Here is a 26952-nt window from a genome sequence, read left to right as displayed (position 1 = left end):
TTGAATAAGATATTTTCTCACTCAGTTTAACTTTTAAAGATTATTTTACTATCGTCTCATATAAAGAATTCTACAGAAATAAATTCCAAAGTGTAGCCCTCGATCTTTGCCAAAGAAATCATTACAAAATATGTATGTCCAAAACGAAGATCACTTGGTGCCCAAAAGGCAGAGGCGTTGGCGGCGTTGACAACCACATTATGACCGATTCAATGACTGACTGAATGAATGAATGAATGACTGACTAAGTGAGCGGGCGTAATGAGTGACTGACAGGCAGGCCCTACATCTTCAGAACAGAATGAGATCTTGACAATCCCAAAGAAACGATGAAAACACAACGAAAACGTGCAAGAAACGTACGGGCCCGGGAACCAAGATATCAAGATCAAGCCGATTTCAACGGAATCCATTTAGTGCTGGGCCAAAATAAATACTAACAGCAACAACAACAACACAAAATTCAAGTAAATTTTTGTGTCGGGCGAGCAGTGTAGAAACAAGTTCAAGACGAACCCAAAACAAAAACGTGAAGAGAAGAGAAGAGAAATTAAGGTGAAAACTCGAAGTTCTGGTGTAGCGAGGAGCGTCTCGAGTGTTGCGGGCCGCGGGGTCTATGATCCAAGAGTCAAAAAAAATCAATGTTTGAACTTGTCTTTTTACGAGTATTGCTTGATTCTGCTGGGGGGAAACGCTTTGGGGCAGCAGAGCAGGGAGGGGCACATTGTGGGTTCTTATCAACATTTAGCCAGGCGCGCAATAAAATGCAATCATTTGTTTTTGGACCAGGTCATTACAACGCTGGAAGGAGACAGGCAGCTGCGGTGGTATAAGGATGCAAACTCGAAGAGAAAGCAAATTTAAAGAGATGAGAAATGGGAAAGATTATGGAATTCAATGCTGAAGAAATATACAAATTATGGTTTTGGAAGTGACTGAAATGAACAGGAATTGTGCCAGCTTCCAGAGTCATTGAAATAATTGAATTGACTTGGATGAAGTAATGACATTATAAAACTATTTTTGAGAGGTAAATGGCATAAGATTGCTAAGGCTAAGGCAAATGGCATATTTTGTATACAATTTATATGGCTTTGTAAAATACTTTCTTTCGACTCTAACGAGAATGCGCAATTTTACTCAAAGAACTCCTGATAATGATTGTTTTTTAGGTCACACAAGACATCTTTACATTGGTTATTATTTGCTATTTATTTATTTAGATAACAAAAAGTCAGCCACTAATATTTGAAGTGGCAGTTCCACGCAGTTACTCTTGTATTATATAACACAAATATATCCAATCAAACAATCACTCCAAAACAATAATTTCTAGATAGCTTGAAGCCTTTTTCCCAAACAAAAACTTAACCTTCCATATTGCATCTTCCATCATCCATCCATCGAGTGCACACAAGACACTTGAACATCAGACACCCTCGCACAGCCCTTTCAAGTGACCCTTGACCCCTTTGGCCAGAAGTACAATGTATACAGTGTACAACAGTCTGCAAGTGTATTATAATAATCCTACAATATATTGCCGCAATGCCCATAAAAGTTGACCAACTTGGCCCAGGCACTCAGGCTGCAGAGAGCGGGAGAGAGAGAGAGAGAGAGGTAGATAGATCTCTGTTTCATACATATAAATGAACTAATTTGGTTTACGCTTTTTGGGCGATTTTATGGACCGCAGTGCCGGCAGTGGCCGAACCGTGGGAGGGAGGCCATGGGAATTTCTCACAGTGTACAAGAGCGTTGTGGATGTGGATGAGCCACCGTGCTGGGGGGGCCAAAAACAATTGTACTAAAGCATAAATTTACTTTATTAAATAAAGAAAATACAGCCATAATTCTTTGGCTGCTTTTAGGGCTCACATCTTGTACATCTTCGTCGCCCCCGTGCCCCCCTGCCACAGCATTCCATCCGTTCTGCTGACGTTGTCTCTGCCGTTTTGTTGCCGTTTCTGTGTCTGTTGCCTGTTCGCGGGCGGTGGCAGTGGCAGTGGCGTCATGGTGGGCGTCTCTGACATCCAAGCGGCGGCATCCGCCAGACGCGACGCGACGCAACGCTCAATTTCTGGCCTTACTTAACCAAAAATAATTATGTGGGATACACACACACACACACACACATCATCCATACTACTACCAATCGCAACTAAATTAAGCATATTTTAGCTATTTTTATATTGAAATAATAATTTGGCTGCTTCTTGCCATTTGTTAATGGCTTTGAAAAGAAACAGTCGAGTCGAAGGCAATCCAAAATGAACAAAGCGTCAGAATATAAATGCCTCTAGAGGCTGCGCATACCCTGGTATTACCTCAAAAAGGAAATTCTGGTGCATGAACCAATGATGGAGATTATTATTTGGCAAGGGTAGCAGTAAAGGGAGCTCTCAATTAATTTGATATATTTCAAATAAATGTTCAGCCACTTTTCATCTAAGATTCGATGGCATTAAGTAAGAAACAACTGAACAAAATATATTTACAATATTAAATAAATAACAAAGAATAAAATTAAAAACTATTTTTTAAGGTTTGAATAACATTAATTGAAAATTTCTCATTTTCTTAAGGCTTTGCTTGAGTAGCGAGTTTTTATAGAGGATGATTCAGGTAACAAAATATGTTCAAAAGGAAATTTGGAGGTCCACCAAGAGAGCTTCAGCTGTATAGCAGCTTATTGCGGAGCAAATTTATACCCATGATCCTTAATTTTCTTTGGCTCACATGCAGTCAATACCGCGTACCCTTATTCAAGTCCATATTACCTTCGCATCTCTACAGTTCAATGGGTGTACAGGCCATACAAAATGATGGCAACTCTTTCGCAAGACGACAACGACAATGATAACAGCTTCCACCTGCATACACAACCAAAAAACACACACACAACCAACACAACACAATACAAAAAAAAGACGAGGCGTCCCCTTGTCAGCTTCCACGCCAAAACTACAATACGAAGGGGGCACCCGTACACCGTCCCCCAACTTATTTGGTAATTTATTTATAAAATCTTCCCCCTACACAGACCCCAGAGAGGCACACCAGCGACAACAACAACAATAGCAACAGCAGCAACAAAAAATTGACACCGGAAGTTGTGGCTGGCCTCATCTGCTCTCTGCATTTGCATCTCCATGCCTGGCCCCATCTCTGGCTTTCTTTTGCTCTCTTTCGGAAGCCTGACAAATGCTTCAGAGACAAATTACTTGATTTGCATAGTACGTACATATGTATATAAATATATTCTCCACCGATATACATGTACATACATATGTATACAGATGTATGTCTGCCCGCACAAGTACAGACCCGAGGATTTTCTTTCGGCTGCAAAAGAAAAACCTCTCAACATTGTCAATTTTTTGTTGTTGCTGTTGTTGCTTGGTTCCCTCTTTCATTTGATTCTTTTTTTATGGAAATTTATCAAAAAAAAAAAAAAGAAGGAGAAGAAGAAGAAACAAAACAGTGCGGGGTATCTTGTTAGGTGCGCGGGAGGCACGCAACCAAGCGTGGCAACTCCCATCGTAACTCTCCTTCTCAGTTGGGGCGCCGCCGCTCTGATGTCAGTTGGACAATCCGGCTTAGCCTGAGACGTGGTTCCCATTCATTCATTAATGCCCAAAGACGCGCGAGCGGATACCCCGAAGAGCCCGAGACAGCGAGTGGCAGAGAGGGACATCTGTGATACTTTTTATTACATGATGCCCCTGCCACTGGTATTTCGCAAAAAAAAAGAGAAAAAAACTCTGCAGCAGCATCCCATGCCGTCCCAGTAATCCTCATAAGATGACTAGATGCCAAGGCATTGCTATAGCACCGATTACACCCAAAGCCCAGAAACAATCGCCGACACAGTGGTCCACAGTGGAAGGTCTCTCCCATACAATTGGGCAAATGATGCTGAGGAGTAGATGGAGTGGATCAACAGATGGCCAATCGATGGCATAAAATTAAATATTTATGAGGCACACAATTGAGAGTGTCGATGATAGTTTAATGGGGCACAATTGCTGGGGCAGCACATAATAGATTACATTAGGAAATGGTTGAGACTTCAAGTGTTTGCAATCAATTTGTACACATTTATATAAGAAATAATATTCACTAATTAAAAATAAATAGCTTTCCCCACTCCTTTACGTATTTACTGAACCATCTATCTATAATGAGTCGCTGATGACTTTGCTGATAGTGCCATATAGGGATGATATGGCGCCTAATTATTCATGATATTTCAACGCAAAAGCTAACAATTTTCCATGCACATTATCAGTGGTCTTATCAAAATGAAATCAGGTGTAACTTTCAGCCAAATAAGCGTTTATAAATAGTGTGGCAGGCAGCGTTGCATCGACAAATAATGTGCGATGTGTGGATGTGTGGAGAGAGCTAATCAGGGGCATCTCGTAGTAGCCAAAGGCCTTATCGAATAGTCAGTACATTGCACAATCAGCCTCCAGTACTCGGCTCATTTTATTACCTTCCTATTCCATAAGTTCTATAATTTATTGATAATTGGATCTTCCCTTCCATTATTTCACTGCTTGATTAGCTGCACAAATTACCATTAAGCAAAAGGACACTGGCAAGCCTTTTCTTTCCCCTTAAATCACTGCTGAAACCCACTGTGCAATGCCGGGCAAAAAGAGCTTCCACAGAGATCTCATGCAATCGTAAAAATGTAGGGAATTAAGTCAGTCAGTGACTGTGTGTAACAGTTAACTGAATTTGTCTCCCCATCTCTCCACCGCCACTCCACTCTCAAACTCTCTCTCTCTCTCTCCCTCTCTCTCACTGTTTCGCTGTCTGTGGACGTTGCACAATCGCCGAGAGGGAGCCAGAGCCAAAGGGGAAGAAAGTCTTACTCAATCTTTGCTGCAGTCTGCAGACGTTTTTCCAGAGCCAGAGAAAAAAGTAAAATTCAGTCTGAATGCAGCGAAACTAATTAGTTTTGAGGCTGCTGTTTCTGCTGCTGTAATCGCAGCGGAGCGCAGACAGCGACAATTTTCCCACTATATTTTCACTTTTTATGTATTGTTCGTTACCCAGTTTTCTTTCTACTACGTGCGGGCCAAAGAAAAACGAGGAAAACAAAAGAATTTATGAGATACGAAGAAAAACTTTTGGCCTCACTTGGGGCCATGTAGGGGGGATTGGGGATTGGGAGTATTTGTGGTACATCCATTCCATACATCTCTGTTATGTCTCCCATTGGGATTGTTCTTCTTTGGGGTTCGTTTGTTCCCTAAACAAATTCCATATAAAGACGTATGGAAAATCGTTCATTTGTTATACTTAAATTGTACTCTCGAACCAGATAAATACCAGTTTCCACGCACACCAATCCAAGGCATTGTGTTTGTACGATACACGATATATGGATGTAAGAAACATTATACTTGACGGCAAGGTCGAAATTAATTGGTTCTTTGGCATGGAATGGCAAGGCAGGGCATGGCAGGACAGGGCATTCTTTTGATTTTCAAACAAGGTAATATTTGTGGTAAAGAACATTTATGATTGAAGAACAAATGCAAATTAAATTAAAGGAAACTTATACTTCTTCAGAACTTTGTGGAGAGATCATCATAATAAACCTTCCCTTACATTGGACATTCAAAATTACAAACGATTTTATACCAAAACCTTTATGCTCCAGCCACTTGAGCGGAAGTACGAGTCAATAAACTTTCTCCCAAAAAAATATCAAGCAAGCCAATAAGCAGCGTTGGAACCCTACAACGAGCATAACAATAGAGTGTCAAAGTAATCGACGACCCTCCCTCCCACAAGGGTATCGAATAGATGCCAAGTGCCTCTTTATTTGACTTTATTTTGGATTTCATTTGTTTGTTGTGTGTTGTCGCTGCCTCTTGTCGCTTATTGCCTGCTTAAATAAAAATCAAAATCAAAATCAAAATCATGGCCATGGCTACTCGTGGTAGCATGCGATTTCACGTTTTCAGTTTCTGTTGATCTTTCAGCCAGAGAGACAGAGAAAGAGACACGCAAAATAAATAAATAAACATGGCTGAACAAATGAATATTAAATGGCCAAAAGCTTTGACCAAAAAGAAAATAAATAACTGAAAATAATGCATGCAAACAGAACAGGCTTTTTCGGCTTCAACGAAGTGCTGTATACCCTAGCAGATTGGGGAGAGGAATGCTTGATAAGTTTACCTTTTTGATTATTGTTATAATTACTGTTTTATGAATAGAATATGGAAAAATGGCAGCCACCAGCTAAACCACCAAAGTAGTTTAAATATTTTGCATTTTAGTTGAGTACTTAGTAGTTCCCCCTGTAAGGGTATACATATCGTCTATAAGGTATTTAAGACAGACAACAAATGTACAGAATGGTAGCCAAAAAGCGATATTCGATACGCAAATAGCAGAAAATGTTTGCGTGTTTGTTTGCCTTATCGGTCGTTTGGCCTGGCAATCTGTGAGGCAGAGTGTGTTGCACAGTGTCTTCTTGTGTGCGTGCACAGTGCCTGCCAAAGCCAGAATCGGATTCGCAATCGAAGACAATCGGAGTGCGTCAAGGCGGGGGCTACGTTTGAAATTTGATTGACGACAAACCCATATACATAAGTAGAGAGCGCGACGCGGACGTGGACTACGTCATCTGCCAAGTATTTTTTTAAAGCTTCAATTGGAACTTGAGGTTTATTTTTTTCTAATGCTGCCGCCCACGTACAGTCCGCTAAGAGATACTTTTACAACACACACAGGCACACACACACACACACAGAGGGGCAAAAACCGCGAGAGCGGAAGCAAACAACTTCGCCAGCATAGAAGTGTGTAAGCGGGCGAGAACACGAGAATGAGTGATGGTGGGGGAAGAATAGGGAAGAGGGAGTGACAAGCTTTTGCGGTTTTTAGTTACACAGAGAGGCCCTGACACAGTGGAATGGGCAGGCAAAAACAGGGGATACAATTTAATTACATATGTATGTGTTTGGTTTGAGCAAATCCCAAACAAAAATATTTAACTCAACCGAAAACACGCGTGGAACAATTTGAAGGGGAAAGCGTAAAAGAATTCGAATTTCTGTATATGTTTTGCGCTGCTTTCGATTCTTTGCATCGAATTTAGTAACTATTGATTGTGCTTTGATCTCCCACTTGTACCACTGTGCCTGTGACGGTGTCAGTTTTTTTTTCCTTCTTGCCTTGTTCTATTGTCATTTACTTTGTGGCAAGCAATTACATGCGACAAGCCAAGCGGCGGCAGTTGTTTGTTGTTGCTGGTTCTGCTGTTGATATTTGATGTTTGTTGCTTATGGGTTTCGTTTCTGTAGGCGTGGCCCAGTTTCTTGCGTTGTGGCTGTTGCCACATTTGGCAGAAACAATTTATGTCAAGCCGAAAGCCGCCTGCTTTTTGCGTCTCTGCGCGAAAACATGCGTAAAAGTAGCTGCGAAAAGACGGCCACACTGTGTCTGTGCCGCCCCATCAGACACCCTTTCGCACCACACCCACCGTACCCCGCCTTCCACGCTCCGTAATTAAAATGCCTGGCAACAAACACAAACAAAGTTTTCTTTTTGTTTTTGGCGAAAACTGTGTGTAAGGAGAGCGCCGGATGAGATGGAAGAGTCTGGGAATAGACTGAAGAGTGCTGGAGGAGAGCCTCCTAGTGACAAAGCAGCTGGAGGGGGAGACCGAGACGGAGACACCAGGCCTGCCTGCATTTAATAGCAGTGTTGACAGCCGACGCATGGCGGTCGCTGGCATCTGTCATACATGCATGTCATACGGCAAATAGCTTAACTGTCATAAAAACAACAAGTGGGAAAGGGCGTAGGAGCTGGCGAGAGGGAGAGGAGAAGATCGTAAAACGGTTTATTACAGGGAGTCGCTGTCGGGGTGGATGGGGGTCTGGTACGAGAGATTGAACGTAAAAATTCCTTTTCTCCTGCATGTTTGTTGATTTTCAAACATCCCTACATTATTTTTATGTTTCATTTGATTTATTTATTAACTGCACAGCGCTGCGTCCCCTTCGACAGTACATGTATGCTCTCTCCCACTCTCACTCACTCTCTCCTTCTCTATTGCACATACATATGTAACTTCTGCTGCTGGTGCTGCTCATTCTTCCTCTTCTGGTCAAAACGCCAACGCCTCACACATACACAACATAGTTGTGTGCGAGTTGGGGAGGGGGTTTAATAATAGCACACACTCACACACACGAGTTATAAAAGCTCCCGCTGGAGCCGTAGGTCGGCGAAAGATGTTAGAAGAGGAGGAAAGTGAAGAGACAGAGACGGAGTATAGAATGCAGCACTAAAAACTTCAACGACTCCTCTTCGCACGCCCCCTGCACTTCCGCACTCTTCTGGCAAATATCAAACGAAGCGAGAATCAGAGAGAGTTAGAGGGAGAGGCATAGAGAGAGCAGCAGCAGCAGGGCGGCTGAATGGCAGCAAAAATCACAAAAGCAAATACAAACAACTTTCTTACTAACACATATGCACACACTCGCCCCCCCTGCCATTCCACTAGGACCATAACGCTAAAGTTTTGTGTGTGCGTGGGTGGAATGGTGAGGGGTTGGGCACTGCCACTGCCACAATAATGCTCTTGTTGTCTGCGGCAACTGGCAACAGTTATGACAGGGAGAACGAGTCAGAAAGCACAGGAAGTTTGTTGTTGATATTTGTTGTTGTTATTGTTTTTCTTTCAATTAACACTATGGAAAGGGTAGAACAAGACAGACAGACAGCGAGGGAGGTGACAGATGAGAGCGACTCAGAAAGAGAGAGAATCATACAATTTAACTAGATACTTTTTTGCATAAACAGTTTCTTATACAACGACCCCTGCAATGCACAATTTTGTTTATTAAATATTATAACTGCATGCTGCAGCCACACACTCAAATTCATACACACACATTAATAATTTATGACGCGTACCTCTCTCACATTCGGTTCCACCTCCAAGTAGACGCCGCCGCGGCGAGCGCAACAACAATTAGGTGTGGATGACGTTTGTGCAGGGAGTTGGGCGGGGGTCAGAAATGCAATCAATGCACTCCTACTGTTGTTGTTGTTGTTGTTTCCGCCTCTGCTGCGACGACACTCTGACGTTTTTACTTTGTATTTGCAAACACACACACACACGTCGCGGCGCTGGCTTTGCTTTACTTCAAACACACTTTAATTTGCTTTTTGTGCTATTCTTTTTTACCGACACGCAAAGACACAAAAACACACAGAGAGAAGAGCCAAAGCGCGCGCACGGCCGTCCGTTTAATGTTCGAGACGCGACGAGTTAGTTAGTGCTTTGGATAACTTGGTCGGTACGACTAAAAGCCCCGTTGATTCGTGGACTTCACGGAGCTTACCGGTTGGATTTAGTGTGACCGTCAGTGTGAGCAGCTGGCGCGCACAATTAAAAGCGTTATCACAGAGTCATTTTATCGGCCAATAAAAACTCACAACAAAATGTTCAATTGCAGTTGTAAAATAATTGGATACAATTGCATGGCAATGCATTGGAACGGTTTTGGATTTGTACAAATTGTGGGGAAATCTTATTCGTTTTTTTCCATTTGGTGTGCATTGCTCATTTTTGCGTGAGCAATAATTATCCATAACATATACTGACTGCCCGTGAAGAATATACCAAAATATAGCAACTTATTTTTAAAACTTGCCATAAATATACCGAAGAAAATCATATTCTCCGATTTTACTATTCTGTTTGATATTGCCAGCAAGCTAAAACTTTCAGAATTAAAACTATAATTTTATGTGATTGATGAATCAGTTTTCCTCCAGAATGTGTAGTTTTCAGGACTTCCTTTTATTGGATTGCTTACAAAAGAAGGCACAACCTTAAAGAGCCAACAAAACTATAAACAGTTCGCAGCGGAATCGACCGTTAAAAGCTTACTACTGATATTATATATGATGCAACGGAAAACAGCAATAAATATATCAATAAATGGTCGGAAGACCGTTTTGTGTTCCCTTTCTTGATATATTCAATTGATAAAGACATTTATTATGACTTCGTTCGCATTTCAGCCGATAGACAGTGGTCGTCCTAGGAGTTCATGACGGCACTGCTGCCATTCAGGCGGTACTTAGTAGCTATGCACATATTCGGTAGATAATATAATCATCCCAATCGTGTGTGAGTTTGTGGGCAGATAGAATACACAGCGACCACCAATCAAATGGATAAATACTTTTTGCGGCACAAGAAAAACCGAAGACGCTGACGAAGAGACGAAGAGAGCGTCGTAAGCGTACCAGTTAGAGGGGCGGGCTATATTACAGGGGTACGAGACGACTTTGATAAGGTCTCGTTTTTTTTACTGCGTGACGTTATAGTGCAAAGTTCTGGTACTCTTGTACACACGTGTGCGAAGAGTGCGTCACCCTGTCACCATGCTTGCATCAAAGCTATTTGCACTTGAAATAGATGGAATCCCCTTAGTAATATGCAAAATATCTGCATGAAAAATGAGCCGATTCGGGAGCGTTATCACTAGGCAATTAATATAATAATAATCTATGGATCGACATTCCCCTTTTCGTGATTAAATTTTCGCGTGTCTAAATTGTGCGTTGTAAATTCTGAGTGCTTCGAATTGAGTGAAAGCTTTCCAATAATCAATTCATTGATAGTGTTATCTAGCGTTGTCGGTGAAGTAGATAAGTAGCATGACTTCGTCAGGGAAGTAGCCAAGACCAGAAACTCTTCGCTGCCATTGCAGTTCATTGCGTTTTACACGTTCAGCACGGACGCACGAAGGTGGCCCTCAACACCATTACTTAATCGAAGGAGCTAAAATCGAAAGAGTAAAACAACAACGAGGAACCACTCGAAAATGGCACAGACCAAGGTGAGTAATAAACATTTTAGAGTGAAGATTGAAGATTCCTACGTGGCTCCGCTAATCCCAAAGTGCACTTCGAAACAACGTCTCGGGATTCCTAATAGTGCGCTAAATATACTTCCGTGTCAGAACCACTTAACTAATCTCTCGGGCTGATCAGAACTTCAATATACAATCCACCGACCATCCAAATGGTTTGCTGCTCTCTAATCACTTTTGAACAGCCCTTCCCTAGCAAAACTGTCCTGAAATTCTTGGCATAAGCTTACTCATTCCCTTGGCATTTATTCTACTGCATAACTTTAATAGTTTTAATTGAAACTTGTAGTTTGACGAACTGATTAGACGAATCAGCCAATAAATCTATTGAAAATTCCCCCTTATCGATTTGCTAAGCAGCCGGAGGTCGTTGCAGAAATTAGCAACTAAGGAAGCCCAAATTCAAAACTATAAACAGGGTCTACCCAAAGGAACTTCCAACGTCCAATTCGCGAGTATTTCTGCAATGACTTCACTGATATTGGCTCAACAATTGTTCTGATGAAAAAGCAGCGTTGGTCACGGGACATGAGATGATTCAGTTCTTGTGGCAATATGCGGACAGGTGTAAATCAATTAGTCAGGAAAGATAAGCCTGATTTGGCTACTAGTAAAAATCAAAATTTAATTTGTTTTAGCTACCACTGTCAACCATTGGCTGGCTGCTTGTGCTGCTAACCACAGTCGTTGCGGACACGGACACGGCGACGACAAACAACACAATTGTGGTGCACACGCCGCTGCAAAACTATGAGCAGCCGACGCTGCGCGACTACGAGGAGTGCCAGTCGAATCGGGACAAGTGCGTGGAGGTGTGCGACGGCGATGAGGACTGCCAGGACGAGTGTCCGGTGTGCCCGGAGCTGTACGACAAGCCGCTGATGGTGCAGGGCGTCAACGACACGAATGTGCTGGCACCCGCCCAGACGCCCATCAACACGACGAACATCATTCGGCTGACGAACGAGATCAACAACATAATCCAGCACGACATTAAGAATCGCAACGAGGTGAATGTCCAGGTGCAGCAGAATGTCTCGCAGGTGGGCGGACGCTTTGGTTTGGGCTACACGGACCAGGGCTCCTGCTGCTATGTGGTGCGGCGATCGCGCGAGTGCGAGCACAAGGACAGCTGCCAGGAGCGGAGTCGCCAGCGGGTGTGCGGTGAGCGGTGTCAGGCGCGTGTGATGCTGGCCAAGCGTGTGGTCCAGTGCGATGCGGATGAGCCCACCAAGTGCCACGAGACCATTGAGTATGTGCCGCGCAGGCGCAGAACCGTTGTGCATCGCAGCGAGTCCAATGTCGGTCCCTGCCGCTACTTGGGCAACTCCTGGCCCTATGTCAGCTGTGGCCAGGGACAGCAGCAAGTGCAGCGCGTGAAGCGTTCCAGCTGCCAGCAGTGCCTCAATCTGCCTTACGGCTATGTCATGCAGAACGGACTGCCCGCCCAGTGCTCGGGCTGCTTCCAAGGCTATGCCGCACCCTTCCAGCCGCAGTACTACGCTCCCTACCTGCCCTTCAATCCGTATCCACAATATGCACCAATTGCACCACTGCCCAACTGCGGCACAGGTGGCTGCATAAACAACAACAACAACATCTTTCATGGCTCTGGAGCGGAGGAGTCCAGCGATGATGCTGGACCCACCCACGGAGATTGGGTGATGTGCGAAAGCGAAAACATTGAGGATTGCCTCAACAATGCCGATGGCAAGGGCAAGCCTGAGCAACCCGACCCTATCGTTGATTATACGGACGATGACGATTACAACGTGCCGGTCCAACGACACCGTCGCCGTCGTCAGAATGGTCGCGAGTTTGTGCGTTCCCTCTACAGCAAGCGGAATTAAGCTTCAACAAAAAACGATTCCCATCTTAAAAATTCTCTAAATTGTGTAACATTCTGCTCTTAATCTCTCTCTCTCTGACCATGCCATATTTCTATGATTTTATCCTCCATAATTTATTCATATTTTGTCATGTAATAATTTCTTTCTTAATCAAAATTGCATTCCAAAAAGAGTTGGGGCGGTTTTTACTGGTAGAATTGACCACAAATCGTTAGTGCAAATGGTAGATTATGTTCACAACAAGGACAGCACTTATCGCCACCTTTATCAAAGCTAAGGCATTGGCCAGGCATTGCATAGTTGATAAATATAATTATAAGCATAGCGAGAAGGGACGTGTGAGACGCTTCTTACGCGTCACAACTTTTATACCCTGCACTCAGTACTACATCTGCACCTTAGCGGTTAGTTGTCAAATTTTAGATATTTTCTTCATCTGTCATCTACATCTACAACACTTCTCACACCCACACGCTCCTTGAGCGCGCCCCCCTTCCCTAGACCCACACACTGCAGACTCGCGCCAGAGGCGTACCATGTTGAATGATAGTGATGAATGCTTTGACAGTTGTTAAACTGCACTTGATAATGATTCATCTTGAAATATAATGAAGAGGATGAATCATTTCCCATGAGAACATGTCCCCCCATTGCGCACTTTCTCATGTTATTTATCCGCTTATAATACATGCTTAAAATAAACAAATGGCAGTCTGACTGTACTTTAAATAACGATTTATTTGATAGGCAGGGAGGTGTAGAGAACAGGGCACAGGCGCCCTGTGGGGGTCGCCTTGTGGCTACTGCTTATAGACTAAACAACGTTCAATAAAATGTACTTCCTCATGCTTTAATGGTTCCGGTTAACAGTTTGCTAGACGATCTCTAAATATAGATATTTATATACTCGATTGGATTTCTGATTTAAAGACATTTTGTTCTTGCATTTTGCAATGTTTGCACTTTGATTTGCATATAAAGGTAGTTGTTTCTTTTTTGTATAGTTAAAAAGGGATGGGAGGACGCTCCTTCCCCCACGTAATTTGTCGGAACAATTGATGAAACGAAATTACTAGAACTTATGGTAATATTGCGCGTATGTTGGTTTGTTCGTCACTAATTTGAAGGTCCACAAAAAGTTCTTCTACTTGATGCCCAGTTCCTTGAGTTCGGTCTCTTCGTCCACGGAGTCCTCATCGTCGGAGCCATGCACAGATGGCGCTGGTGTAGTGTGACCTGGGAGGAAGGACAAGAACAAAAATGAAAATTCATATATCGGACGGTGCTTTGCTTTGCTTTATTTGGACATACGCGATGAGGTGGGGCTGGGCGGTTCGCTGTGTGGACGCGAGAATACCAGATTACTGCGCGAGCCATAGATGGCCGACTCGTCCACATAGTCCGGATAGACGGCCTGCAAGGCCTTCACCCTGGCCTGTCTGTAATACTGCAAAATGCGAAAACGAAAACGAGAACATGGGATTATGGGATGGAAACTAGAGATTGAAGTGCGATGCATACAATGCCCAGGGTGCGCCAGTCAAGCAAATCACTGAGACGCTCCGTGCGATTGCGCTGAATGATGCGCTGGCGGCGATTCAGACGCGAGAATTCCATCATGAAGGTGGACAACTGCTGGATGCTGTCCTCGAGTCCGATGTAGCGACGATCGACAATGTAGATGCCATACGACTTGGGATCACTGATGTGCTCCTGCATGAAGCAGCCAAAGCCCGAGAGGTTTGTGGTCACACTGGGTATGCCCATGACGGTGCACTCGGCGGGTGTGTAGCCCCAGGGCTCGTAGTAGGAGGGGAAAACGCCCAAGTGGCAGCCGCGCACAAACTCCTCGTAGTCAATGCCAAACAGGGGATTGGTGGATGTTAGGAACTCTGGATGGAAGACCATCTTGACGCGATCGTTCACCGAATTGAAGAGATGACAGCGACGAATCGAGGCCAGCACCGGATCGTTCCAGTCATCGGCGACATTGTGCGTGGTCACCGGCGGCATGGAGTCGCGCTGCATGGCGTACATGCAACGCTTGATCTTCACCAGATCATCCTTCTCCAGCAGATCGGCCGAGTTGGGCAGATGGCCCTTCAGACAGGTGTCGAACATGCGCTTGCCCACCGCCTGCTGCACATTGTTGATGGTGTCACGCAGCTGCTTGATCACCGCATGGCCACGCAGCGAGTCCACATTGAAGTTGTTCGTCTTGGTGGGAAAGATGAGGAACGCCACCACCGTGGTGTCGGGGCGCTCGTGCTTCAGCATCGCATTCAGACGCGCCAATGCCTCAATGAAGATGTCGGCGCCCTTGTTGCCGAACTCATACCGACCGGCAATGAAGAAATACATTGTCTTGTCCAAATCAAAGTCCATGTGGCTGCAGGGAGCACAAAAAAGATGAGTGTTTCCATGGACAAGGAGGAGCTGCTGTCGGCTACTCACCCATAGAAATGACCGCGCACAAATTCGTTGATCTTCTCCTTGGCGACGGCATGCATGTTCTGGAACTCGTGTATGGCCGAAAACTTCTTCACATTGAGGCCGTTGGGCGTGATAATGTCCGGCTTGCGCTTGAGCAGATGCTCCGCCTCGAAGCCCGTGATTTCCGAGACGGTGGTGAAGACATGCGCCAAATGCGTGGCGCCACGCTCCAAACAGTAGCGATGATAGATCTGCCGCTTGCCCGCCTCCTCGTCCACGGCAAACTTGTCCAGGTTGTTGTAGAAATCAGTATTGCCAGCGCACAAGTAGCGACCCAGCAGCGTGGCATGGGTGGTGAAAACGGTGGCAATCTCCACGAGTCGTGTGCGCAGCATAATCAGACCTACGCCGGCCTGCCACTCGTGGAAGTGGGCGACGATCCGAGGTGGATTTAGGTCATGGTTTTGCGAGTATGTGACCGCAAAGTTGCGAAACTCTTCGAGGAACTCGGCGATCATGAAGCCCAGAATGATGGCATCGTTCGTCTCGATATCCAAGTGGGGTATGCCAATGTGGCACTTCTCCCACATCTCCGACTTGAACTGGTCCAGCTTCCACGCAGCGGAGCCAATGTCGAACAGAATGAGCTGCGGATTGCCGTCCACCAGCCAGCGTCCCGTGTGGATCTTGTAGCCGCGCGAGCGCATCGAGTTGACGGCGTCGAGCAGGGGATTGCCGCGCGGGAATTCCATCTCCTCCATCTCTGTGCGGGCGCAGACCTCCTTGTAGGGCCCCATCATGCACAGCTGCTCGCCCATCTCCTCGGTGGAGACATACGCCTTGGACCGGATGACTGTGTAAATGCCGCCCACCTTGTTGGCCACCTCCCATGCCACCTCAAAGTTCCAGCGGTTCTCGCGCGATGCAATATCCCCACGATCGAAGTAATCCTTCAGGTCCACACCGGACTCCACTCTCGAGAAGCGACGATTCATCTGCAAAAGAGTCATTTGAAGGTAAAATTAGATTCAATTGTGGATGGGTGGGGGTTCAAGTGTTTGGCATAACCCTTAGGCCATATGGGGAGGCGTCTTGATCTTCAAACCGATAGGACATCTGTCTTCGCATAATGCTCCTGATATACTTGCTCGGATCGGTTCGAATCTGTTCTGATCGTCAACGGTGAGCTGGAACGTCTAAACCTCTCCGCTGAGCCACTCGTTGCGCACTGATAGAGTCAACTAATTTTAGCCACCGACTTGACCCACATTACAAGCTGCGCCTTCGTGAGCCTTATCTCTGCCGTACGATGTGTCTGCTGTGTCTGTGCCCGTTCCCATGCTCATGCTCATGCTGCTCCTCCTGGTCATCGCCCGTTGCATCATCATCAGGCTGCATTTCACGGCCCAGCAACGATAAGGCTTGGCTGGCGACATCGCCAGCCCTGTCCCTGACACTCACCGGCCGTATGTTCAGCCATTTGTTTGCTTTTGCCATTGCACACACACACACACACACACACAGATTTTTGGGCACCCTATTTTTAGATGCAGGAAATGGTCTCCGCATCATCGGACGGTCCAACATGAGTTTGCCAATTTTTCTTGCTTTTAGCCATAAGATTGCCACACGTTTTCATTGCAACGAAACGCCCGATGGCGCCTGGAATTTCCAGAGCAGCACACACTTTGTAGGCATGGATTTCAATTTTCCATTAAAAACATGTTTGAAAAGGTTTTCATACTTTTTTTTTTTAATATTTTAAAGGCTAACAATAATCCGTAATTTTGCGCTATTATTTTAACAATATTTTATAGATTTTTGAATGAGTTCTCTATTTTGGAAACTACTGGAGAATGTTCCATCTCAACTGATGTATTTATATTTTGGTTTGTTTAATTTATACATAATTGAGACACTTTTTTTGAATGACCTTGAACAAGGCAAACCGGCATGAACTACATATGCATACATACATATGTACATATGTACATACATATGCACGAAGAAACATTGAAACTACATAGTGCTTCTTTTTTTTTTTTTGCTAATCTTGAGTCTGATTAGCGTCCCAACCGATTGTTAATATGACAATCACAAAGTGATCCGATCTTTTGTACGGCGCAAAGACTCAACACTATCTGGATCACTCACTTTATTAATTTTATCACTCAGTTCTTTAATTACACTGCTTATTATCTGCTGTCACTATATGAAATAGAAGGAAGAGCAGTAGGAAGAAGGTACGTAAATATGTAATATGTATAAATGTATGTGCATATTTAACTCCATTCTTCTTATTCTCTTCGTTCTCCCCGCACACAGCTATTATCTTGCTTTCACCACAGATTTTGTTTGAAAACACGGATATGCGGGTATGAGGAAAAGCAATTAACGCAGAGATGAGAGAGGCAGGCAGGCAGGCAGGTATGCCAAAAAGTAAAAGTGCAAAGAGCACGACAATGAGAATGAAGGCAAATAGCGGAACCTGCAGCAGCATTCAGCAATAAAATCTTTCTCACTTTTCTTGGCAAGTTTCTTACACTTTTATTTTTATTCAATTATTCAATTAGAGCACTGTCTCCTACGTCTCGTTCTTGCATCAGTACACACACGCGCGGGCTCCCAGTTGTCTTTTTCTCTTTCCACCCCGCTGCCTGCAGCGACAAAACTCCGAAAATAACAGCCACAAATGGAGGAAGAGGAAGAGAGAAAGAGACCCGACCTCAAGTGTCGCAGCAGAGGCCCGAAAGAAATTGTCTGATACCCTGGCAGAGGGTATATACCACAATGCAGTTCACATACACATGTTTGTCTATCATAACTGTTAACTGTTTACTTCCTACTTGGATCAATACGTTTCCGCTCTATGGTACAAACGAAGTATAGGTGAGGGTATCACAAGATTCGACACCCGAAGTTTGGCTCCCTCTCGTTCTTGTTGTTTTTTCTTTTTCATTGCCAGAACGGCGGCGTCGTCGGTAGAAGCAGCTAAAAGTCAAATAAAGGTCAGTGGCAGTGCTGCGGCTGCTCAGCTGACGCCGCCGCTATAGGCAGAACATTAAAAATTGGTTTAGTTTCTGGGTGCTGCTGCTTTAATTATTGCCTTTCTTTAACCAGTTCAACAAGTTTGACTTGATAATGTCACTGTAGTTGTTGTTGTTCGCTCTGGCTGCATTCCGGAGAGAGCGAGAGAGTGTGGTAATTTTTACTGTTTTATCAGGTAGCGGCCGGTGTGGCCCGGCGCATTGATAGGCGCTGGCTGCGACAGCGGCAGCGGCAGCGCTGCTTTTTAACGCTGTTTGTTTATGTTTCGCATTTCTCACTTTTTTTCTTTAGCAGGTAATGCAATATTTAAAATAGTAACTGTGTAGGTATATGTATGTTTCCAGATTAATGTGGCGTCCATGTGGCGCCAATTGCAATCAATGCTGCTGATAACACAATTTGTTTATGTATAGCCATTTGACGATGGGGCACGCGCACAGCTGTGTCATTTGTTATATATTCGATTTAATTTAATTTAAGAAAAAATCACCTTAAAGCTACAGCACACGAAACGAACGATGGAAGAGGAATGAGTACGGTTATTTTTGGATATTTAATTCAACTACTTTTGTGATGTTATTCGGATGTAATTCTGTGTTGTTTCGTTGTTGGCCCGACCCGCAGTATATGTATTTTGGGGCCGTTTAAAAAAACATGTATAGACCACTGTACCACCCCCACGGATACGTCATTTGCAGTTTGCAGAGCTTTACTTCTATGTTGCTAGAGAGCTTCACGTCTCGGACTCATTTCTGCGCTACAAGTTTGAGTTTTGGGAGAAATTTTCGGTGAGAGCGCTTATGGAAAGTAAAGAAATACCTCACAGCGCTGCCATAAAAACATTCAAAATTGTAAAATAAATTGAAGGTTAACATAATGCAATGTATCTTACAAGGAATTAGCTTATAAATGTCAAGCTACTATTACCATATCCGAAATCTCCGAAAAACAATTTGTATAGAAATTCCACTATACACTATAGCAGGCAGCTTTCCAGAGTCAGACAGGATTGGCGCGGACTTCGAAATTAAAGTGCTAAACGTTTCACACTCACCTTGAGCCACTTTCCTTTATTATTTTCTCTGAAAACGTCACAACTAACCCTCGATTCCATTCAATTTTTGCATTAAAAGTAATACTTCACACAAAACTTGAACGTAACCTTGCTCCATAAACAATTTAATGTTCTTTGTGGCGCTCGTCCGCTCGCTTAGCCTCAATTAAAACCCAAAGATGGACACGCAATTGCCTTTCACACTCTTTGACTGTCATTCCTGCTGGTTCCGTTTTTTTATGTTTATTAATTGAAAAGTATGCAAAAGAAAGGGTATGAGAAAGAAAGTGAGAGAGAGAAAGAATTTAAGGAGTCAGCAAAGTGGGTCAAACGACTGAATGGTTGATCGAAGATGTTGCAATATTGGAGGAGTATTTTTTCAGGTATACTTTTTATACAAAGCCAAGCAAGGAGTCTCAGGTAAGACCATAATTAATTGTGATTTTTTTTTTCAGTGTGTCGCTACCACTAGCGCGAATCTAACGCATCGCGGACTCATCATTAAAAGGAAATCACTCATTTTATCAGCGCGTCAGCCTGTCACCAGGACCAGGACCTGCAGGTGTAGCTGTTGTAGCCTTGACCCTTTGGACTGCGCCAACAAGTTCAAACGTGGAACATTTATTACATGCTCTGTGTCTTTACTGCACTGAAAATTGTAGGGTAGATTTATTTTACCTCTTTCTCTGTACAGAACGCAGTGCTACTGGGTATCCCATTGTCGCGCCACATGTTTTCACTTAATTTCCCCGAAGTGGATTCATCTTGTTTAGCTTGTAGCTGCTTTGAATGTCTTTGACGCGCGGCGCTTCCTTTGTGTCCTTGATAAAAATCAATTGATAACAGGCACAATGGGAGATACAACAGCCATAATGCTGTGTGTGGGATGCTGTCTGTGGTGTCGTCTTGCAGCAGGCGGGAGCTGACTGGCATTAAATCATTTTGGCATAACATTTACGGGCATTCAGCTAAAGTTTATTGTGATAAGATCGGGCAAGGACAGAGTAGAAGCTCGGGTTGGATGCATATTTGGCCACAGCTCATGCGGTGACACGGACACCTCTTCACGCACACATGTTCATTGTTACACTTAGCTCCAACTCTCTTTGTTTCATACTCTCTCTCTCTCTCTCTCTCTCTCTCTTGTTGTTCTTTGTTTTTAGTTTAAAGTTAGTTTTTGCAATTTCCTGCACAGATATGCTCCGAGTGTCATTTGCTTTTGCTTTTTGGTTATTTTAAGTACTGCCTAAACGGGGCAGCAGCTGAAACCCTTCCAGAATAGGATGGGAACTCATAAATAAATGTCTCCTACTTATACAGAAATCAAACAAAAACATTTATTTTAAATCTTCTAAAACTGATTTAAATCTGCTGCATGCACAGCTGCTGCTGCTGCCTCGTTTCGACAGTGTCTCCCTCTGTGCTCATGGCTTATAGCCACATACAAAACTAGCACACAGCTAGGACATCCATGGCAGCAAATCGCTTATCTAAAGCGGTGACAACTGTTGGCCATATGTGAAAATACAAAAATATTTTTGTGCCACTGGCGAGGTCAAGGATGGTCCTTTTATATGTCACCTAATTTCAATTGTGCACAATTTTGTGGAGAAAATCTTTGAATTGAAAGTAAGCGAAGCTTTAAAGAACAATCCATTGTTGAGCAATCCTTAAGCTAAATGCTAGAAATGTGCCACCAAAAAAAATGTGAGCCACATCTAATAATAATTCAGACGTATGTTTTAGTATCATCCAAAAACTGTCAAGGAAATTCCCAAAAATAAACGCGTGAGTATCGAGTAGAAGCGTCTTTTGCCACGCCATAAAGAGCTTAATTAAAAACTTGGTCATAATTCATTAGCGACCATGGCCGGGCACGTGAACTTCACACGGACCGGAGCTCGAGCTCGAGCTGAAGACACTCAACTTAACCGACTTAAGGTTAAGGGACGTCCAAGTCAAATGTGACTAATTTATGTCACGGCCCCCCAACGCACACACACTAACCCCATAATCAGCCCCCAGCCAAACCCTCTGTCGAAATATTGCAGGACAATAAAGATAACAAACGAAAGAAGCTTCTGAGCACTGAGACGAGCTTGCGTTGATGGCAGGCAATAGGCATAGGCATAGGCAGGAGCAGAGGAAGGAGGAGAAGAAGGTGAAGAGTAAGCAGCAGCAGAAGAAGGAACAGCAACAGCAACAGCAGGAGCAGGAGCATCAGAAGCCAAATACAAACAAGAAGCAGCTGAATTGTTGGCGTTACGACTGCAGGATACCTGCTAAACGGAAGGGTGTGAAAGTTTCCATAAGAGGAGAGTAAAGAATTTAGGTTTATGTGTCTGCGATATTCAGGTGTTTTTGGTTGATCTGTAGACAGCATTTATTAGCTCCATATGAGCCAAAGAACCTTGAAAATAAATCTTTGAAAAGACTGTGATGTGTTTGGTCTCCTAAGGCCCTCTCTGAAACATAAATAAAAACTATTTTCATACTTTGACTACTGGCAAAACTGATCAGGAATATCTTCTGCCTCTGGCATTCCTTCACCTAAACCAAGCCACCCTTGAGTGTTGCCTACATTGTGGCGCATGCGTTTGAGGCTCGCCATACGTAGTACATGCAACATGGTGAATGTGGTTGCTGTTGTGGGTGGCTACTGGCTGCTGATGCTTTTGCTCTTGCTTACAACGGATGCTCTGCTACTGTTTGTACACAAACAGAATCGGCAGCAGTGGCAGCGACAGCGACTGCGACAGAGGCAGCAGCAGCTGACGGCGACACGAATTCGAATTTCGAAAAACTGTCTGTTATCACCAAATGCCGAGTATCTGTGTGAGTGCCTTTCTCTCTCTGTGTGTGTGGCTGTTCGTGTCTGTATCTGCGTGTCGCTGTATGGGAGCGTACCATCTACCAGTGGCAGATGAAGGCCCATCAGTCGGCGGCTGTTGCACGTTGCGTGTGGTTTCGTTTTGTCTCCGACCCCGCATCCTGCGTGTGTTGCGTGCCCGCATCCCCGGCTAAAACTCGTATTCAAAGTGCGTTTTCTTACTGTTGTTGCTGTTGCTGTCAGTGCTGGTGTTGTCGTTTGGTGTTCGTTTTTAAACAAGTGGCGAATGTAGTGGCAACTATGTCCTGACAATCCTCGAGACAAGTTGCAGACCTGCCATTTACCATTCGCAGTTCGTGGCAGTCGGTTGTCCTCGCGCTTATCTACGGATTAGGATCTCCTGGTCAGTGATCACTCATTGGCAGAGCTCTTGGAAACGGTGGAATAACATTAAAGCTGTTTGCTTGTTAAATAATAAATTCATACGTGTCCTAATCGTGTAAATTTAATCGAAATAAAGCAATTAAATATACATAACATTTAAATAAAGAATAATATTAATAGTTTTAAAGTAAATATATAATTCAATACATAATTAATTCATAATATTCAGCTTTAAATCACTTTAAAAGAATTCAAAAACGATATATGAAAACTAAAATAAAATTTGGACTTAAAGGATTTATATTTAATATAAAAACAAAGCCATCCAATCTATTCTATTGCCAAATATTATTATTTTAAGTGAAACTGACAAAATTCGAATGGAGAAAAATATTTTAACAGAATAAGCCCTTAAAAAAACATTTGAACAATTGCCCTTTTGCTTGGCAACTCGTAATTATTTCCTTCTATTATGTTTGTTTATTATATTTTATTTATTATTTCAAAAAGAAATCCATAAATCTAAAACAATAAAATTAATTCATGTAAAGTATAATAAATTTAATAAATAAATTCACACGCGACTTATTTTAATTTATTTAAAAATATTCCCAATCACAATAACAGCATTAAATTGCGTTCATAATTTACCAAAGCAATTAAATTATAATTCATTTGAATCCCACCCGAAGTTAGCTTGTGCCATTAAGCATACGCCGAGTAGGCCAATTTAAATGCCGTCAGATTTTTGCTCTCATGGGAGGCATCCTAGCTGCAGACACCCAAGAGGCAACATCAAAAACCACTTTATAATGCGATTTGGCAGAAAAACCAGTTAAGTTGCGTAATTAATTCAAGCGAGCAGCAGAGACAGGAGCAGCTTCAGCTGCTACTCCTATGAAAAACAGCAGAAAATATTACGAAAATATCTCAACGGCCACATGCCAGCACGGCTTATTGTGCTCTCTCTTTGGTATAATTAGTATCAACATTTGGAGTAGCTGGAAATGTGGAGAAGCTTTTGGATCGAAATACGAGACGCTAATGGATCCGAATCCCTTACTCTTTCTGTGATCTTTAATCGCACATATTTCTCGATTTTAGTAGCTTTATTTCTGTGGAATTTTATATTTAGTTGCTATTTTTGCTGCCACAGGGTATTTCCAGCTTCCAGCCATAGGTTCTTGTACTCCATTATCATTTTAAATTCGTTTAAGGTTGCTCAAACCTCGAAAAAGGACATGAATATGCTGTGTATTTTTTGCAAGCAAGAGAAAGTGGTTGCCAAGGGAGTGAGAGAGCTATGGAGGCACTTCTGACGTTGTACTGAGCGCAGCAATTTTTTCACAATTTAATTTAAGAAAATTCTGGAAATTTTTGGCTTTTACCGGAGCCAAAATGGAATACCGTTAAGCGAGAGCCGAGATTCATTTATCGCGCCGCCAATTTAGCCGTCACGCCTCATACATAACCACCTCCGTCCCTTATCCAACTTCCCCTCAGACGTGCAAATCCCGCTAAAACGGAAAGCAAATAAAAACACGCAACAAAAAATGAAATCAAATCAAATAAAATCAAATTATATGAGCATCGCGGCCCGAAATATATTCCTACTGCTGCCTTATGGCTGAATTCCCTTTTTTCCTTTATCCGTTTTCCCTTTTGTGGGGCAGGTTAAGCGTGCCACAAATCCGCAGCACATCGCATAATGAAAATCAAAGTACATAAATATAAAATTAAATGTCGTAAATAAAGAGAAAATAATAACGTTACAATAGGTATATAAAATAAATGTATATGTGAGAGTGTTTGCGACGACGAGACCCGCGAGACAACCAGCAAAACGCAAAAAAATTTAAGCAACGTGCCCCACATTAAGTATTTAAGAAGCTTCAGAAGACACTTTTGAGCAGAGCTGAGAAACGGAGAAAACGTGTTCCAGCTGTTGGTAAGTTGCGAAATTTTGATTTGTTAGATTTTGGAATATAACATCAATTAAGGGTCTGGGATAGAATGAGAATGAGAATCCCACTAACAGATGGCTAATTGTAGGCCTTTAGCAAAGCACTAAAGGAGAAAAAACGTATGGAAAGTGATTTAAGAGTTGTTTCAATCAAAGAATAAACATCACTTTATCGCTGAGATTTTGTTTACTGAATCAAGGAATTTTTTAAAACAATTCTTTTATAGTTTTAGTGAAGCACTTGATAGAAAAAGTAAAAAAATATTCTTACAAATACTCGACTTGTGTTTCTATTGTGTAATTTAATAATGTTGTGTAAGAAATATATTATAAATCGTTTCAGGTTTGGCAAAAGTTGAAAATAAACTAAAATTCTCACAAAATTAGTTTGGCAAAAAACCCACACAAAACCCGACTTAAAAATTCACAAAGTAATTTTAACCTAATTACGGAAAACTTTTTGCTTGTTTTTAGATCGTTTCCTTTAAATTCCTTTGGGTGTTCCATCGTTTGCTTCAATTTACCGTAGACCCACCGCAGTTTTGGCTCAAGGAAGAAATCCAAGAACAAGGGAAGAAAGAAAAATTATAGGCGCATCGTTAGCTAATCAATGACCGGAACTCTGATTTATCAGGCGGCTCTATTGATTTATTTGAAGGCACTTCCCTCGCTGCAAACCCCTCCTCCAACTTGAACATTTACAAGTCGTGCATTTAGATGGCAGAAAAGTCCCATAAAAACAAAGTCCTGTCCATAAAAATAAGGAGATGGCCGAATCCAAAGTGCAGCCAAAAAAAAAAACATTCGCACATATGAGACATAAAAAAAGTTGCTCTTTTGGCGTTTCTTAAATAGTTTTATGTGGCAGGCAGCAGCCCTTAGAAATGTATAAAAGTCTCATAAAATAAGCAAAGGAAAACCCAAAATTATCTTTAAAAAGGAAATCACTCAAAGATTTTTCCTGTGTGGGCGGTGGAAGTGTATTTTGTATTGTATTTTGGTTTAGCCCAGCAAAACTTTATGCAAATGAGTCTTCCGATTTTTTATTGTTTTCCGTTCACAGGCTCTCAGTCTCTTTCTTCTGGGGTTTTTTTTCCAGCGCGTTGAAGCATTGGAATTTACCAAAAGCCGCAGCCAAACAATACAAAATGAAACTGAACAGCAGAAAAAAAGAAAAAGAAAGAGAGAGAAAAGGGGCAAATGAAAACAAATAGAAAATGCCTTGAAAGTTTTATGCGATTTTGTCTGCCGTAGACGTCGGTCCAAGGAGGCGTGACAAAGGACCAAAGGGTTTGTCTTGGCAGACTCCTGTCGGAATCTCCTGATGAATGTGAATGCCACAAATAAAGGGAAGGGGTACTGCCACATGTGGGTTCATATATTTTTCCATTAATGCTGTTGTTTCTGCGGAGGGGTAAAGTTCATGAGGGAAATTCACCACAGAGATTTAGAGGAGTTTAAGCCAATTTTTTGTTGAGCTTAGAAAACTTCAAAAACTTTATTTTTTCTGTCGTATCACAGTGCTCGAGTACTCTGCTATAATTTGATCATAGTCGGAGTGCGCTTCCACGCCCGAAAGCGCTTATCAGCGACAACCAAAGAATGATAAGGATGTGCATAGACAAACAAAACCGACAAGTGGCTGGCAAATACAGGTAAAATACAGGAGGCACATCCAAAAGGGTGGCAAGTAGTAATTAATGCACCCTCATTCGAACTAGACTCTGAGTTAACTGTGAGAGTGGAACGAGCACTCCACATGGGGGTCATGGTTATGGTATAGAGTTTTTTGTTTGCTATCAGTTGGGGTCTAAAAATAGTCAACAAAAAAGCAGGGGATTTCTCTCTCTCTCTCTATCTATTTTTGGGGTGAAGTTCCCCCATTTTTCCTCACACTCATTTGGTTATCAAGTTAATAAACGTAAAATGAGCTTGTCCCCACCAGCAGAAATAATCGTAATAATGAAATTTACCTAAACCAGGACACATGAGCGGACAATGTCATTTTTAATCAGCTTTTGCTTGTCTTAAGGGTATGCCAATTTTTAATTATTCGGTTTACCCTTAGGGACAACTTCTTATCTGGTTTAAAGCTTAGTGAATTTTTTTTAAAATCTAAATTTTTTATATGGATTTATTTTGCATATATAATAATGTTTTCAGTGAACTCATTAGACGTGGAATTTTTGTTTGGAAAATTCTTAAAAAAAAACAAACTTTCAAAGGTCTTAAGGAGAGGACACCTGAAGCTTTTTCTAATTTCCCACCCAGTCAAAGTTTTACTTTGGGTTGAATTTCAAAAGGTTTTCAAATGGTTCTCTAATGATGCCACACTTAAGAGATAAATGCGCCAAAATATTTCCTAATAATGGGTATCCCAGTTACTCCATCAGCTACTCGAGTGGCCTTATTCTTTTATGAATTCTGCTGCCTGAGTGTTGATTATAATGATAAGCTCCTTTAAA

At 42.7% G+C, this 26952-nt stretch overlaps 4 protein-coding genes across 6 annotated transcripts in view; 2 read left to right on the top strand and 2 right to left on the bottom strand.

Moving 5' to 3' along the window:
• LOC117898554 overlaps window positions 1-9379 on the bottom strand; it is a 32696-nt gene extending 23317 nt beyond the window's left edge. For both annotated transcript variants that reach the window (XM_034808038.1, XM_034808039.1), the window contains exon 1: window positions 8953-9379. The gene's annotated coding sequence lies outside the window, so the exon portion shown is untranslated. The remainder of the gene's footprint in view (window positions 1-8952) is intronic.
• A 1369-nt stretch (window positions 9380-10748) lies between these two features.
• LOC117898558 lies at window positions 10749-12947 on the top strand. The gene is made up of 2 exons (XM_034808043.1): window positions 10749-10892; window positions 11564-12947. Exons 1-2 carry the CDS (start codon window positions 10878-10880, stop codon window positions 12773-12775), a joined length of 1227 nt encoding a protein of 408 aa, XP_034663934.1. The 5' UTR covers window positions 10749-10877; the 3' UTR covers window positions 12776-12947.
• Window positions 12948-13871: 924 nt separating this feature from the next.
• LOC117898555 (glycogen [starch] synthase) lies at window positions 13872-18896 on the bottom strand. 2 transcript variants are annotated; one of them, XM_034808041.1, is made up of 5 exons: window positions 18747-18896; window positions 15230-16203; window positions 14297-15164; window positions 14087-14222; window positions 13872-14011 (listed from the first exon to the last, which is right to left on the bottom strand). In XM_034808041.1, exons 2-5 carry the CDS (start codon window positions 16201-16203, stop codon window positions 13920-13922), a joined length of 2070 nt encoding a protein of 689 aa, XP_034663932.1. In that variant the 5' UTR covers window positions 18747-18896; the 3' UTR covers window positions 13872-13919. The 2 variants fall into 2 exon arrangements, with proteins under 2 accessions (XP_034663932.1, XP_034663931.1); XM_034808040.1 differs by lacking the exon at window positions 18747-18896 and adding an exon at window positions 16277-16430.
• Window positions 18897-24184: 5288 nt separating this feature from the next.
• The window catches only part of LOC117896231 (soluble guanylate cyclase 88E), a 39952-nt gene continuing 37184 nt past the window's right edge, over window positions 24185-26952 (top strand). Inside the window, exon 1 of the mRNA XM_034804367.1 lies at window positions 24185-24472. The gene's annotated coding sequence lies outside the window, so the exon portion shown is untranslated. The remainder of the gene's footprint in view (window positions 24473-26952) is intronic.

This window comes from Drosophila subobscura, chromosome O (genome assembly GCF_008121235.1).
Source record: "Drosophila subobscura isolate 14011-0131.10 chromosome O, UCBerk_Dsub_1.0, whole genome shotgun sequence".
Classification (NCBI taxonomy): Eukaryota; Metazoa; Arthropoda; class Insecta; order Diptera; family Drosophilidae; genus Drosophila; species Drosophila subobscura.
This window is presented reverse-complemented; position numbering and strand designations above follow the sequence as displayed.